At 42.6% G+C, this 16,781-nt stretch overlaps 1 protein-coding gene across 1 annotated transcript in view; it reads right to left on the reverse strand.

The window, feature by feature from the left end:
* Positions 1–4,888: 4,888 nt before the first annotated feature.
* kcnh3 (potassium voltage-gated channel, subfamily H (eag-related), member 3) overlaps positions 4,889–16,781 on the reverse strand; it is a 187,855-nt gene continuing 175,962 nt past the window's right edge. Inside the window, exons 11-15 of the mRNA XM_085374900.1 lie at positions 13,482–13,696; positions 7,846–8,102; positions 7,329–7,429; positions 7,182–7,234; positions 4,889–5,860 (exon numbers count right to left, since the gene is read on the reverse strand). Coding sequence (XP_085231026.1) covers positions 4,889–5,860; positions 7,182–7,234; positions 7,329–7,429; positions 7,846–8,102; positions 13,482–13,696 — 1,598 coding nt within the window. The remainder of the gene's footprint in view (positions 5,861–7,181; positions 7,235–7,328; positions 7,430–7,845; positions 8,103–13,481; positions 13,697–16,781) is intronic.

The following is a 16,781-nucleotide window of genomic DNA, read 5'->3' on the forward strand; positions in this document are numbered from 1 at the left end:
CTGTGTTATCCAAAGAACTGACATTTGCAAAGTTTAAACTCTGGAGTCACTACACAGCAAGTCAACGCTTCATTTTCTGCATAAAATAATTGAAACATGTAGGCACTGGTAGCATTCTACGCCAAAGAAAACGCAAGGTGCCAGTTTGAACCTTCATCTGTTTGAGACACTCAAGCTTTTAACAGAATAACTGTAATTCCAAGGTGTGTGATACTTCATTTGAAAATGTACCGATTTAGCATGCAGCAAAAAGAAAAACCTAACCTGGTCACTGACAACGCCACAGGTGTTATGAAGCCTAATAAAGCATAAATAATAAATACAAGCCTAGTTGGATGTGGCCTTTTACCCACGTGCACACATTATAATACTTTAAGCTATTTGCCATATTAGCCATTAGTCTGTGGGCAAATTTGGGTTGTTAAAGAGTAGAAGAACCATAAATTTATTTTTAGGGATTTTGAGCAATTGGGAAGCTTTTAGCACAAGCAACCTCAAAATGTAAGCATGCAGTGAGGAGAACGGCCAGAAGTGTTCTTGTTCTTAGTTCAGTGGGTGTCAGAAACAAATGGGGCCACTTCAAATGAAAACTGGATGATTACCTGAGGCACAAAGATTGGAGTCCTGCATGGAGCCCCTGTTGGTTTTCAGTGAGAAGCCCACTTTTACACTTACAGCTGCTGACACTTTCAGCCCAAGGGGCACATGTTTTTTTTTGTTTTTTTATTTTATTTTAATGCTGACATAACAGCACCATATTTGATGGCTTTACTTGAATAAATATTTTGTTTAATAAAACATAAATACCTAATTTATCAAAAAGGAAAAAAAATAGGGACGGGTTTTTGAGGCAACTGAATCACAATATACTCGGAAAGTGGCTTAAAAAATATTATTTACAGTTTACTTCTTAGAGAATAGCCACTTACCTCAGTTACGTGAATATTAGTTCCCAAGAGAAACACAAGAGACGGAGAGCTTACAAAACAACACTTCTTTATTGTTATACAGTATGTAATCCTTGTTAATGTTTTTTTTTTTAATGTAACAGCAGTCTTTAATAAAATACATTTGTAAGCAAACAGCCTTCAATTGTGCAGGCTGGTTTCTACTCCCATGAGCCCTCTGCTCTGGATAGTTCAAAGCAGGCACATTTCTCATGCAAAAAAGAAAATAAGAAGTTTTGACATGCATTGAATTAAAACCTTTTAGGCACCCTCCCCAGCCACCAGTTCTTGCTTAGTAAATCTTTGTGAAAGTGTAAAGAGTCCAGTTAGTCACCACCTCCCTTGCTCCCATTAAAGAAAATAAAAGCCAGAAATCTGACTGTTCATATATATACAAGTAACATGGTCCTAAAGCACCTCACAAAGCCAAAAAAAAAAAAAAAAAGTCCTGAGACCTCCAGCTTGATGCAGCCTGGATGTTGCAGTTTTAGGGTTTGGCTGCTTTCATGTACCAACATGAAGTCATTGGAGGAATAAGAGATGAAGAATGTGTGTGCTACATATGAACTCGGGGAAGGTTTCGCTCACTCGCTCTGGAAAGGATCCAGTCAGACGTTTAGAAAGCAAACCTTCCTCCACAGTCTGTTTTTGTTACATCGTCCAGACATGCAGAATATTTCCTCGCCGCTTTTTCAGCAAAAATAAATACATACACAGCCGTATTAAATAAATAAATACAATACGTTTTAGATAAAGGTGCAAGTGTTCCCCATAGATGATGGCTTTCTGTGTAAATTTCGATCCAGATGTTTGCCTGTAATCGACAGGTGAAGAACTTTAGGGAAATCAATGTCTGTATGGAGAAGGCACGAATGGCTAATGGCTAAAGCTCAGGGGTGATGTGGGAGTTCGATATACAGTCTGATAGGCTGGTTGTCAACAGTCATCATAATGATGAACAGTGATACAGGGGTAGTGTTTGATATTAGCTTTTCCCTACACTTTGTCCACAAATCTGTCTTCTCTCTTTGGCATACAATCCAAACACTCGCCTACACTTTTCCAAAGTGACCGATCGGAACTGTGCTCAAATTCTTTTGATCTGGAAAGAAAATGTGGATGCAAACTCATCGAGAGTGAAACAATGTGACAAGAATTCCCCAGAAAGACAGCCCCTTCCCCAAAAGATGAACATTATGACTGCTAACTTTAAGATTAGGTTGATTATAGTTGATGTAAGGATGTCCACACCCTAGAATGAAAGTAGCCTGCTTGAGATATGAGCTGATAGGCTGCTTGTCAACAACATCATGATGCTGATGAGCAGTGACACGGGGAATGTTTGATGTTAACTTTTCCCTACACCTTTGTCCACGAATCTGTCTTTTCAAAGTTCTCAGAGTTCCTACACCGGCCTCAATCTGCTTAACCAGCAGTGCAAAGCTCTCCGCTTATTTTATTCTGAAATGCAACCAGATAGTATCTGTAATAAAGTTCTTGGATTCTATTAGAGTAGCACAGGATGATTTATAATGTAGAATGAGACTGGTTTATCTTATACTGGTGGAGGTCAGTTGATAATTGTCTGACACAATCTGCTTTAGACCCCCTCCCTCCCTTAAACTAGCTATCTTTTGAATGGTTACCCCTCCTAAACCACATTATGTTTATCCAAACTAGTAGTCTATTTTTCCAGTGCATGCATCCCTTGTGTTGTGGGCGATTTTAATAGAACTGATTTTCATTTTGTCCATATAGAGGCAACTGTTAATGTTGCATTTAGCTACATCAGCAATATCGGTCCATTTCAGTTAAATAACTATACTTAAAGTGTTCTGGAAGACCTCTTCTCTTCAGCAGCCAACAGAAGAAACATTATTCAGCCATTGTCAAGTTTTACTGTTAGACAAGAGACCAGGCAACTTTTTTTAATCTTCTGCTATCCAATTTTGGTGAGCTTTTGGGAATTATAGAATCAGTTTCCTGTTCTTGGCTGACAGGAGTAATCTTCTGCACCTGCTTCACGGTTTCATGTATTGTGCAGATTGATTCTATCAGATTGAAGCAGTCTGGCCATTCTTCTGTGAACTCTTGCATCGAGAACAGTTTTTCACGCAGTCGTCTCTTTCTTGCCATTCTCTGTAAACGTGGGGAAGTCCCAGTGGATCAACAGTTTCTGAAATAGTCTGAAATTCAGCAGGTCTGCATGTCTAAATGCATCGAGTTGCTGCCATGTGATTGGTTGACTAGATATTTGCGTTAACAAGCAGTGGTTAGGTTGTTAATTTTAACACTTACATTCTGGTTTGTATTTAGTCTTTATGGACACAGTATACAGTAGTACTTTGACTACATAGTAATCTATTATTATTATATGAAAAAAAAAAGATCCTCTGGATCTTTCTATGAACGAAAAAGGATGTGACTTGCAGAATCCTTCTTTGATTCAGTTAGTTCCTGATCGAAGGGTTTGGAGTAAGGTACAATCTTTCTGGCAGAAAACCTTGAAGGCAAACACCAACCACCTTCTTTGGATCTACACGAATCACGCAATAGATCTATTCTGAATTCAGACGTGGACGGTATGAGAAATGACGCTAACGCAGAAGAAAACCTAAACCTGCATTCTTTCTAATGGCCACCATGGGGCGATAGCTGTGGTTGCGCAGACTTTTGGTGCTAGTGTCAGAAAATGATAATCATGCTTGAACTCTGTGAACCTCAAGGCCCTCTGTATTGTAAGGTAAAGACTCTACATTAATACTTTTATATAAATTGTATAAAAGTAATAATTCTATAAAGAACTTTTTAGAAATTGTGGTCATTCTAAGAGTCAATAGGATTCCCTGGGCTAGCTTGACAAGTCAGTGAGCACGTGGTTTCAAAGTCAGAACTGCCACTTGCTTGTTAAGTTCAGTTCCCAAAAGCCGAGATGACGACTCATCTCAAGGCTTCAAAGCAGGACTTCACAAACCTGGGGATAAGGTCACAGTGGCTGCATCGATCTTTTATACTGTCTGTGGATTCAGAATGTCAGTTTTTTTGTTTTGTTTTTTTACAGGATGTGACAAGTTTGCATTCCTGAGTTAAAACCAAGCTCAACATCTTCTTTGTGAATGTGTGTAATGGGCATGTAATCGATTCTTGGCTCACCTGTGGCTTAGGTGATAAAACAGGCTGCAAACAAATCACCAGGTTTTCTTGGTGAAGACACTGAATCCCCAAGTTGTTCCCAAATGCAGTGCGGGCGCCACACTAATGACAGTTCTGCTGTCATTAGTGTGTGTGTGTGTGTGTGTGTGTGAAAGGGGGCAATAAGAAACATTGTAAAAAACACTTTGTAGAACCATTTAGTCTGAGGTTATTCGATAAAAAGCTGTATTTTTTTAACCAGTCCAGGGGCAGATAACTGCATTCCCCCAAAAAATAATCCCATTGATGAAGCAAAGGAACCTTCCAGGTGAGGTGACTGAGACCACTGAAGGGCTTACATTCTTAGTCCCAGTGCAGTTGGCTTGGATTATCTAGTTTGGGTAAAGACGCGTTTCCTGCCGAGATGCATGTGTTTGTGCCTGCCCTTTGAAGAGGAGACCTACTAGGATTAAAAAGCGATAGAGCTTCATCAGGGTGGAGAGATAAATAGATGTGCTCTGGCTCTGCAGTGTTTGACTCATGCTACTGGATCATTGATGCTATAAGACTGTTTGTGCTATTGTAATTCTGTGGTTGATCTGTAGAGGAAAGCATTCCTTCACACTGTATTTTGTGTTTACCTGTCTGTCCGTCTGGCATCTCCTGCCTGACAAATGTCTTTCTGTGTGAAATGGACCAGCTTTCTGTTCCCTGTGTTTGTTGTCTTTACCTTGCACTTGCTCTGACCTCTTTAAACTCTTGTCCTACATCTTTCCTGCTACTTGAATGACATCTTTTGCACAGGCCATTCATAATGCTGGCTCCTCTTCATCAATGAAACTGATGTGCTCTGAGGAGGACTTCTCCTCTTCCAGGTGTCGTCCCCGCTCCTGCATCTCCAGCTCCTGGGGGTGAGAAACGGGTCTTGCCCCTCGGTAGTGTCGCTGTGAGTTGCACCAAGATGGAGTCTGGTTATCTCTTCTCCTTGCGTTTGCAGCTTCCAAAGACAAGGGCAGAGAAAGACTGGAGGGATGGACAGAGGTGTTAGGGGACACGACTGGCACGGAAGGGGAAGGCCTCAGCCGATGACTTCCAGGGGAGGATGTGAGCGATGGTGGAGCTGAAAAGTGAGAGGACAGGGGAGGGTGAGTGTCCTGAGAGGCAGGTGGGATGAGCGGGCCTCTGCTGGCACAACTGCCAGGTCGGGAGAGGTGAGGTCCTTGGCATGGGGAAAAAGATGATGAGGAAGAGAGAGACATGGAGAAGGAGAGTGAAGGTGAAGGGGTGCGAGAGGCCAGAGGAGGTTGGTCCTGCAGCGAGGGGAAAAATATCCCGTTACTGGAGGAGGCACGGAGTCTTCGGGAGTCCATGCGCCCCTCTGGAAATCCTTCCTCTGGCGACTGATGGTTGGAGTCAGCAGACCCTTGGCTATTGGCCCCTGGGGGCTTGGGCTCTGCTAATGCTGAAGGAGTTGAATTAGGCCTTTTTGGTGAGTGAGGAGTTGGGAGAAGGCATCCTGGCAAATCTGCACTCTCTGTGTCTCTGCTGTCTAACAGGGAATGAGTGTCAGGTCTCTGGTGGGAAAAAACTGTGGAAGGGGGTGGCGCCCCGGGGCAAGGGCTTGATGACAGCTGGCTGGCACTACTGGGAGGTGATGTTAAATTTGGCATCATGGTCATCAGGACTGGCTGTGGTGCCATTTGGAGGAGGGGTTTGAGCAGGCGTGTCATTTCCTGCAGCTCCTGACTGAGCTTGGAAACTTGTTTAGACAGACCGTTCATCTGTGAGGTGAAGAGAGAGATCGTATTAACGCTGGAAAACCAGAAGAACAGTTCATGCAAATTCGGTATGACAATTCAGCACCATGGTTGAAAAATATCAAACAATCCTTTAATCCTTGTTTGCATAAAACATAATTAGGTACTACATAACATTCATCATGCAGGTTACATTTTAAAAGTCCCTTTATCATACATTTAGTTCAGTTTTAGAGTCTGTTTTAGAGACTGACATTTTTCCATCAGGGACTGATTACAACACGCCAAATGATTCAGTGCAGGTGGACCACATGATCAGTGTGTTATGTGTGTGACGCTTGTTTGATTTAAATGGTGGCTGCTATAGTAACATACAGTAAACGTTCCAGAGAAGCTGGCTGACAGTCTGACAAATGCATTCCTGTCAACACAGTCAAAGAGTTACAAAGATGGAGATTTTATTCTGAGCTGATAATAAATCTGTGATGTAATCATGGTCTCTGTCTTGTCCTTATATTTAACAACTGGATAATAAAAATTGTGCATTTTAAGTACAAAACAAAGCAAACAAATGTCTAACTAACTTCATGAATGGTTCAGGTGGAGCAAGAGGGGAAACTTTAGAGAGAGACTCAGGGTTTGTTGATTAAAACCTGCCAGTGAGCGAGAGTTTGTTATCATAGTTGAAGTTATGAAACAAAAAACTCAGCATTGTAAGAGCCCAGAGAAGTATACTATGTATGAAGTTCAACACAGCCAGACCTTCTTTGTGATAAATTAGTGTATAAAAATCTATAAAGAACATATTATAACTGCAAAATGCAACACTGTTACAAATAAGGTAAAAGATGAATTCTGCAGAAAATTGTTAATCTGGTGATTTATCACATAGAGCAGTGGTTCCCAAACTTTTTTTGCTGGGCCCCCCTTTGTTTTACAAGAAAAATGTTCACCCCCCCCTCTCCACGCGCGCACATGCACGCACAAACACATCCTCCAACCACACACACCCATATTTTGCTCCATTGAGGTTTATTTCACACCTCAAACATTTAGTAAACAATTAAACAAATACAAGTAATCTGCAATAAATTACAGGTAGTAATGAAATAAACTACTAACTCTTTTAAATATAATTTTTAAAATATCATTAGACACTTTGGGCCAGCATTCGTAACGTCAGGATTTTATTTGTATGTTTTTCCAGCCATGACCTGCTCGTGTCGTTTGCGAAACATCCAGCTGACTAACAGAAAAATCAAACCTCTGCTGCTGAGGAAAACATTAGACCCCCGGGGCAGAAGTGAACACATGCAATTATCATCAGTGTCAAGTCAGCACTCACCTCCTCAGTCAGTTTAGACACACTCTGCTTGATCTCAGAGTGCTCACGGATCCCTACGGGCAACACACATGCAGAAGGATTAGGCCTCCGGATAAAATGTACTGTTCTGAAAAAGTACTCCAATGTGTGCGGCTGTAGGTGTGCTACCTGCGTACGGTGAGGGCGGAGGGGCAGGTGACAGGCTGGGGCTGAACTCAAACTTCTGTGTTGTGGTGGAATTGTTCTCTGTTTCAATGCCGTCCACAAATCTGTGCAGAGATTACACATGAGAGAGAGAGCATGTAAGAGGAATGTAATCAGGTGAAGCTAAAAGGGCTGAAAGCTCCATTAGTACTGTTTGGATCTTTTAACACAAACATGGAAAAAGTCCTTCATCAGCAGCTTTGCATCACACAACACTGCACACAGTGAGGTCGTGAGACATCTCTGCATACACATAGGCATGTTTGCTCTGCACGCATGCACATTAGTGCATTGCAGTGTGTGAGAACCTACATGCCTTCCAACAGTAGCCGAGCCCCATGTGATTCACCAGCACTGTAATCTAGTGGTTGCCATGGCAGCCAGACACCTATACTGCGGCACTTTCCTCAATTGCTCTTCTCTGACTATGATGTTTTGAATCAATCTTCAGTTTCACACTATGTGTGTCTGTGTGTTTTACCTGGGGCTGAGTTCAGGTGGTGCACCACTCAAGCTCACAACTGGTATCTGCAGGGTGGAAGGGCGCGAGTGGTCGGAGGGAGCACGGAAAGGCCGAGGCGGCAGGAGAGGGGAGCGCAGGGGCGAGCTGAGGCCCCTGCTGAGATGCAGCGGGGAGCGAGGAGCTCGGGACACGGAGCTCTGCTCCTCATCACCCTCCTCATCCTCGCGGATGGACGGCAGCTTCTTCACCAAGCCACCGTTGCTCTCCCAATCCACCTGAAAGAAAGAGAGGAGGAGCTTGGATACTAAAATGGGATGAGCGGGATCAGCCCGCACACCTGCTGGATTTCTTTTATCACCATAGCATTAGTAACTGCCTTTACAATGATTGTAAAGGCAGTTACAAGCTTGAACCAGTGGATGGCAGGCAAACACAAGTTCTGTAAATCTGTAAATATGTTTTTAACATTCAGGGTATTGTTTGATTAGCAGCATATTCTTTCTTTTGAAGACTTTTGAGCTCCTTCTCTTCCAGAGGTAACTGAATGCAGGACGTGCTCTGCAGGTCTTATTAGATGCCTGCTATTTATTCCTCTAGTATACGTTGCGACCTGTACACACACTCTTAAACTTTAATCTGGAATAGCTTTGCATTCACAGTTCAAGCTAACCCTGATTTCTTATACATGGCCTCTTGTGCAGCCTCTCAGTTCCTCCTGTCTGCAACAAGCCTTTCCTCCATTTTTAAGCCACCTTCCTTTGATTTCTTCACAAAAAAGAAAGAAAATGTTTTTAAAAGAAGGTGGGTGGGGCTGTTGGGCTCACAGACAGGTCTATGTGTACCCAACATCAGGGATATCTGCGCTTATTACCATAATTCAAATCCAGAGTAGCCTGAAGCCCGAGCTTTATGCTCAGTGAGAAGATGTGTGCTTTTAAGAAGCGACTCTCGAAGCAAATCACCAACTTGACCAGCGTCTCTGATCAGATTCTGGTGGTTAGTTTGTTATTTTTATAGCTGTAAGTTTAAATTCAGTGGTCACTTTCTGGATCCTGGATACACAACGCTTCATAAGATTACAGTTTTCAAAAAACGGTTGGGAACCTCGGCTGTATCAGTGCGGCACTGGCTAATTTCCATTTTGACTGTTGATTGGCTGTTCTGAGCAGGATAACCTTCTCTTTTAATTCAAGATTCTTTGAGAGCCATGTCACCTCCTTACATCATGTTTACCTGTACACACACTGCCCTCAATATATATGAAACTTTGCGCATGTTTAATGTGAACAACATTACATAAACGTTATTAACGGAGTTGTATTTGATGGCTGGCTCACACAGATTGGCTGTGTGCCTATTTGGCATACAGATTACACTCCATCAGTCAACTACAGATACTCACACCTGATCTCGACTCATTATGTGTATAAAGCACACCTGTTCAAACAATCTTTTTCTTCCATTCCAACTTCTAAACCACCATGGGCAAGACCAAAGAACCTTCAAAGAACTAAGGTGACACCTTTGGTATGATTATTCGGACATGGAAGAAATATAAAATGACCATCAATCGCCCTCAATCTGGAGATCTATGTAAGATCTTGCCTCATGATGATGAACACGAGGAAGGTGGTGGATCAGCCCAAAGCTACACAGGAGGAGCTTGTTAATGATGTAAAGGCAGTCAGGAACAGTCAGCAGCCAGGAGCTTCTGTAAAGCGTGCCAAAATCCCAACTACAAGAAACGTCTGACTGCTGTGCTTGCTAACAAAGGTTTCTCATCAAGTACTAAGTCATGTTTTGTTTGGGCATCATATATTTATTTCATTCAATGACATGCAAATCAATTGATTGTTTATAATGTATATAATGGTTATGTTTTTTTCTGGCTTTTTGCTTGATAGTCTGTTTCACTCAGAGGTGGCTGTAGCTCAGGAGGTCATTTACTTATTGGAAGGTGGTTGGTTTGATTCCTGGCTGGCCTAGTCTGCATGCCACAGTAACCTTGGTCAAGGTAGAGAACCTAGATTTGCACTCTAATGCATCCGTTGAAGTGTGAATGTTAAATAAAAAGAAAGCTCTTAAGTAGAAAAAGGGCTTGTGTGAATGACACATATTATAGAACGGCACTATTATACGAACCAGGCCATTCACCATTTGATGTATGGGTGGCTTTCTTTTTATTCCAAATAAAGGTGCACAGAAGGCATATTTCAGATTTGCTTTTAAGGTTCTCGCTTTAGTAGTATTGAGATGGGTTTAAATTCTTGATTGCTGACATCACAAGCAGCTTTTAATGAGGACTTCACACTGTGTGCCACAGTCACCCTTGAGTGATTGTGTCAGATGCAGACATGTGAGGGAACAATCTGAAAGAGATGTGCAGAGGCTTATGGTGAACGGCTGAATGCCAACACACACACACACACTCACTCCTCTGACAGTTACAGTCCCAAGCCTCCCCAGTTTCCCATCAGCTTTGTCCCTGCTTATGAAGTGAACAATTTAGGCTGTGATCAGCGTTGGTGCAGGGCTGGAGAAATTCAAGGGAATGAAATTTAAGTGGAAAAAACACAAAGACTAGTTCAAAATGTATTGAATCACAGGCTACACAAACAACTGAGAGTGTGTTGTGGTAGTTTGTGAGATAAGTAGGACTGACTTGTAGGAGAGCTCTAGCTCCCAGAAGCATGTTTACTCTAGCCACCCCAAAAAATCAATAATTTTGTAAAAATATACAAATTTCAGTTACTTGTGTCAAACAGTGGCTCTTCACTCAAGGTCAGAATGAGCGTAGCAGCGCTGCTAGTTTATTAAACCAGCAGTTTCACCTGTACAGGCTTCAAAATAATGACATCACCCATGCTCTAGCACACAACGCCTGGTGCAGTGAGTTATGAATGTATTTGAGCCAACACCCCTGTGCTTTCCCTTTCCCCTCTGCACTCTCCCCTCCTCCCCTCCTTCCCTGCCTGCTCAGCATCCTCCCTTTTTCCCCTCCTCTGTCCCCAGTGCCCTCCACTCAGCCAGCTCCCCCCTTCCATACCCGTGCCACTGTAATTTATTTTTAGCTTTCCTGTTCTATTCTTAGCTCCCAGCTCCGGAGCACACCAAGGAGCTGCTCTGCGATGCGGGGGCGTGATAAGTGTGCGCTTGCCGCGTGCCGCCATCCTCTTGCTCAACTGTGTGCGAGAGTGTGGGGGAGTTTGCATCATGTGTGCGGCTGGTTCGGGGCTGGGGGCAGAGATTTGGAAGCATGGAAGCTGATGCATGTATAGTAACTCATATGTGCTCTCAAGGGCAAGGATAAGCAAGTTTGTCCCCTGTGAGAATGGCCATAGAGTTAAAAACTTGTTCCAATATGTCTTTTCAGCAGCACAGTTCTGTGCGTGCTGTGCTCTGGCTGGTCATGCACATCGCATTTTTTCGCCCAAGGCTCTGGGGGGTCATGACAGTTAGTCTGCAACCAGTGAATCAGCAGTGAACTATCATTTATGCAATGGAGACTCTTTCTCATCTTTCTTGCTTCATAAACCCTTTCTTCATCCCCCCAGCACGTCTTTGATTTTTGAACACCGTCATTCATCATATAAGTTTGTAGATTGAAATACTACTTAAGTGAGGAAGAGGCTGCTGAATGTCTGCAGGCTTTATCTTCCATTTTTCACCAGTTTTGTCTTGGATACCTATGCAAATTCCCCTCCTGGGCTGCACATACTAGAATGTTTTTTTTTTCACACTAATAACCAGGATGGACATCTGTAACCCAGAACTAAGATATGCACAGCAGATTGTGCATCTAGAATAATACATCCTCTAGTCACACACCAACATGTTCACACTCTGCAGTAAGTGTGTTGATCCCTGGAGAAGCAAACTGCACTGCAGTAGAGTAGCAGAGAGTAAGAGCAGAAGAGAAAACAAGCTAACCAAATCCCCCCCCTTCATCTTTCTTTCTCCTCCTCCTCCCTTTCTTTTACTCAGCTGGCAGAGCTATTTATATTAAGCAGGATCCAATCTTAGCAGCAGCTGTGGGGGGACAGCCAGTCAGGGAGAGCCCGTGCTCCCCTCCTGCTCTATTTTTAGTAACAGGACAACTTCAAACAGCAACACTAAGCTATTTTTGTCCCTACACTTTTTTTCCTCCATCCGCTGCTGCTGCAGCACCAGCCAAACGCAGTGTGTGTGTTGATGGAAGCAGGGAAAATGCCTTTCATGGCTGGGGTTGTCAGAGTGTGTGTGCACACATCTGGGTATTTTAAAGTAGTGGTGGTAGAATGCTCATGTATACCTTATATGTACACCTGCTCACTTGGAATACGTGAATTTCCCCAATGAGGGACAATAAAGGATATTTCTGTTCTGTTCTAATCATTCATGTGACCCTGGTTAAGGTGATTATCTCCTCAGGTTACTCATAAATGTTCCTCATTGGACTGTCAGTCTGCACATTTAATGTTGTGACTAATCTGGTGGGCTGTTTAATTACAACTGTTCCTATTTAAATCTATGAATGTGCACTATTCACAGACTAGCCTTATGCCATCTGCACGTGCATCTGCCTTTCTTACAGGAACATTTTGGTAAATGGTAACTAGATTGGTTGTATAGATATAGCACTACATAACCAGGTCACAGTACACACACACACAGACACTATTCTACTCTACCTGAGCACTTAAAGCACTTTCTACTGCATGTCTCATTCACACAAGCAAGTGCTTTCTACCTAATATTCACACACATTCATACTCTGATTAATTCAAATTTAATTTAATTTTTTTTATACAGCACCAAGTCACAACAACAGTCACCTCAAGATGGGTTATGTTGTAAAGTAGAGACCCCACGATAATACAGAGAAATCTTTTGAGCAAGCACTTGGTGATAACGGGAAGGAAAAACTCCCTTTTAACAGGAAGCCATCGAGCAGAACCAAGCCAAGGATGAGGCAGCCATCTGCCATGACCAGTTGGGGGTGAAGGGAAGGGGGATGGAACAAAAGGCACACTCTGGAAGAAGTTGGTTATGATGCGATAAACACGTCAGTATCTTGGCCTACTATGGCATGCAGACTAGAGGAGCCACGGATCAAACTACCAACCTTCCGATTAGTAGATGACCGGCTTGACCTCCTGAGCTACAGCCACCACTGATGGATGTAAACATTTATCTTATATACAGTCCATAATAAATCGGACTGAGAATGACTTGTAACAGCTTGTAGATTGAAAGGTCATAAGGTGTAAAGAATATCCTGTTTCATAATTTACTAAATGAACTATATGATGTATTGAACAAGACTTAAAACTAGTAAGTTACTAGTAAAACTATCAGTGAAGGTGTTACAAGGTCATAAATTAGGTCAAAAGTATAATTATTTTAATTTTCATAGATATCCATATATAATCTTAGATCTTTACACAAATAAAGAAGTATGTGCTTTTAGATTGTGGGTCTTTTATAGATCATTTCTGGTCAGTATTTGCAGCTGTTTAATGACCACAGAGGTGAACTCTACTCCATTTGAAATTAAAATTCAGCTCAAGTGTACTTATTTTTAAATGTGCAGTAGACTAACAAAAACATTCACAAGTTCACTGACAAACGCGCATAAACAGTAAGTCCATCATGAATCTACTACAGGTACTCACATCAGCCCCGTGGCCCTCTCGTAGATTGTAAGTCAGGTCATGTTGTATCTCGCTGATGAACTTCTGGGCATACTCAGGGTAAAGTCGGAGAACCTCTCGGAGACCCTTGAGGCTGATATACTGCAGGTCACAGTAAGTAAGGGCCTTGACATTAGCGTTGGTTTTGATCACTTGTTCCTTCGTCAGGGAGTCTGAGCCAATTAGATCTCCTTTACCTGGGGAGGGGGATGACAAAGTGAGTGATGCACAGATACCTGTCTTTGAAGCAGCTGTTTAGAGGCAGCCTATTCTCACTAGCTGTCAACACCTGAGAGAACATCATGAGCCATTAAGCTTCACACACTGACGTTCTGAGCAGCACATCATCAAAGACAGAAGATTAAAGATTTGGACCTGTGAAGTCATCTCAGCAGCAGCGTGGGAACATGTGTTTGCATATGTCTAATGTACCTGCAAACCCTGGTCCCTTCAATTTATATAAACCAACACCACCTGCATAAAGCAGCACAGTGTAACTTACTTTGGTAAGCTTTACCATATATTAGCACACTAGTAGCCTGTGCTGCCTTGACACAATTGGTTTCTTATGAAACATACTGTACAGCCTTAGCGGAGTAGAGCAGCCAAGGACCGAATTAGTAGATTCAAGCAATCTACTAATTGGAAGGTCTAGGCCTAGTCCAGGTTTGGCAGTTGCCAGGAGAACGGTACTTGTCTGACTGCATTGTGCCAAGTGTACAGTTTGATGGAGGGGGATTATATGGTGTGCTTGTTTTTCGATCCCCGGGCTCTCTGTCCTGGTCGTTGTGTCCTTGGGCAAGACACTTTACCCTACCGCCTACCAGTGTTGGTCAAGTTACTTGAAAAAAGTAATCAGTAACTAATTACTGATTACTCCCCCCAAAAAGTAATCCCGTTACTTTACTGATTACTTATTTTCAAAAGTAATTAATTACTTAGTTACTTAGTTACTGTTTAAAAACACAATTTACAACCTGAAGAGGTGATAAAGCGATAGATCTGTCAGCCCAATTCTATTTTTTCTGCATAATCCATCATACAAAATGTAATCAAATGGAAAAGTCTCTTTTTTTTAACTTGTTTTATCAGTTTTAATCTTTTAACTTTATGCATCAAGCAAAAATGTAATTATATGCAACATTCTCTGACTTGAATAAATTAGTTTAACATTTAACCCTATTTTCTACACATTCCAGCACATAAAATAAAATATTTTTTGTGTTTACACTCACTCTTTCAAATAGATGCAAGTAAAACACAGCAGAAAATAAATAAAGTCAAAGACTCAGCGGTCCTGTTGCTCTATTTTCACCTGTAAAGCAGGACTGCGGTAGGCGGAGGTTTACCCTGGTGCAGGTGTGCCGCGGTCAGTTGAAGAATCCGCGAGTTTCTCTGTGAATTTCCGATTACGTCGTAGCGCACTCGGTGCTTGCTTGGAAGTTTAGGGGTTTTTTTCGCTAATGGACGCTAATGTTTTTGTCACTTTTTATGGAATCAAACTCAAAGTAAGGTCAGTACTTCCACGCTTTAAACGCTGCACGCTCATACTCTCTCCCACAATCGATATGTGATCCATTGTTGATCTGCACACAGCTGTTGTCACCAACAGCGCACTCGCTTACGTCACTGTCATGAGACATTCTCGCAAAAAATCACAGTTTTAGTAACGCAGTAACGCAGCGTTCCTACGGGAAAGTAACGGTAATCTAATTACCGATTTTGCAATAGTAATCCCTTACTTTACTCGTTACTTGAAAAAGTAATCAGATTACAGTAACGCGTTACTTGTAACGCGTTACTGCCCATCTCTGCCGCCTACTGGTGTTGGCCAGAGGGGCCGATGGCGCGATATGGCAGCCTCGCTTCTGTCAGTCTGCCCCAGGGCAGCTGTGGCTACAACCGTAGCTGCCTCCACCAGTGTGTGAATGTGAGAGTGAATGAATAGTGGCATTGTAAACCGCTTTGGGTGCCTTGAAAAGCGCTATATAAATCCAATCCATTATTATTATTATTATTATTAGGAGCTGGGCTCAGAGTTTCAGTGAAAAGAAGCATACCAAGACATTTTGAATAACTTTATTCTCTCAACTTTGTGGGAACAGTTTGGGGATGGCCTCTTCCTGTTCCAACATGATTGTACACCAGTGCACAAAGCAAGGTCCGTAAAGACATGGATGAGTGACTTACACCTTTGGGATCATTTAGAGGGGAGACTGAGAGCGAGGCTTTCTCATCCAATACCAGTGTCTGACCTCACGCATGTGATTCTGGGAGAATGGTCAAAAATCCCCATGAACGCATTCCTTAACCTTGTGAGAGCCTTCCCCGAGGAGCTACAGCTGTTATAGCTGCAGCTATGGCAGTTATGGCAGTACAGTGTAACAAGAAGAACAAACTCATTGGCTGAGGTTGGCTTACTGACTTTCACTATGCTGCCTACAAACACTTGGCTTTGTGCTGTGCTGTGCTTAAGAACCATAATCATATATATCCAGTGTGCATATGTGTGTGAAAGCAGACTAGTGAACACGTGTGTATGACCACCTAAATTAAGCAAACATCCTCTAATTTATAAAAATATGCTTTTTAGCATGTGGCTAATTGGGACAGAATTTATTTGAGACCCTAGTGAGGAGGAGAGTTTTGACTTTAGACACAATGCAAAGATGTCACCTTTTTCTAAGCTGCTCTGTAAATAAATCACTAGAAGAAATTGTCAGAAATAACAATGCTGGTCACATTACCATGTCCTGTGTATAACTACACAATATACAGTTAGCATACAACCATACAATGTATATGAGCAGCATAGATTGCATCGATTACTAAGTGAAGGCATGGATTGGATGGTTGGATGTTAGAAAGAAAATGGAAATGTGTTTGTGAGGCATTAGACAGACAAAGACCCCCCACAGTATATGGGGAGGGGGGGGGGGGAAAGGGAAAAAGTCAAACAAAGAAGGAACGAGGCTGCACAGCCACAACGCAAAGAAAAGAAAGAGGGGGCTGAAGAGAAAAACAAGCAGAGAGAGAACAGAGGCAAAATAGAGGGAGGCAGGGCGGAGAAGGGCAGAGGCGAGCAGGGACCTAAAAAGGGTGATGGAGTGCGGAGGTGGACTAAGAAGAGGGAGGGTGGAAGACGAAAGAATCAAGAGAGCTGTGAGAGGAAGTGGAGAGGGACACAATGTGGGGGTGGCTGCAGACTGGCATGAGAAGAAATGGAGGGGCAGGGTGAGAAAGAGTGAGGGAAGGGGGAGAGGTAGGGCGAGCAAGAGCTCG

Source organism: Diplotaxodon limnothrissa, linkage group LG16 (genome assembly GCF_057381915.1).
Source record: "Diplotaxodon limnothrissa isolate DT_005_m linkage group LG16, D_limnothrissa_male_GT1.1, whole genome shotgun sequence".
Taxonomy (NCBI): Eukaryota; Metazoa; Chordata; class Actinopteri; order Cichliformes; family Cichlidae; genus Diplotaxodon; species Diplotaxodon limnothrissa.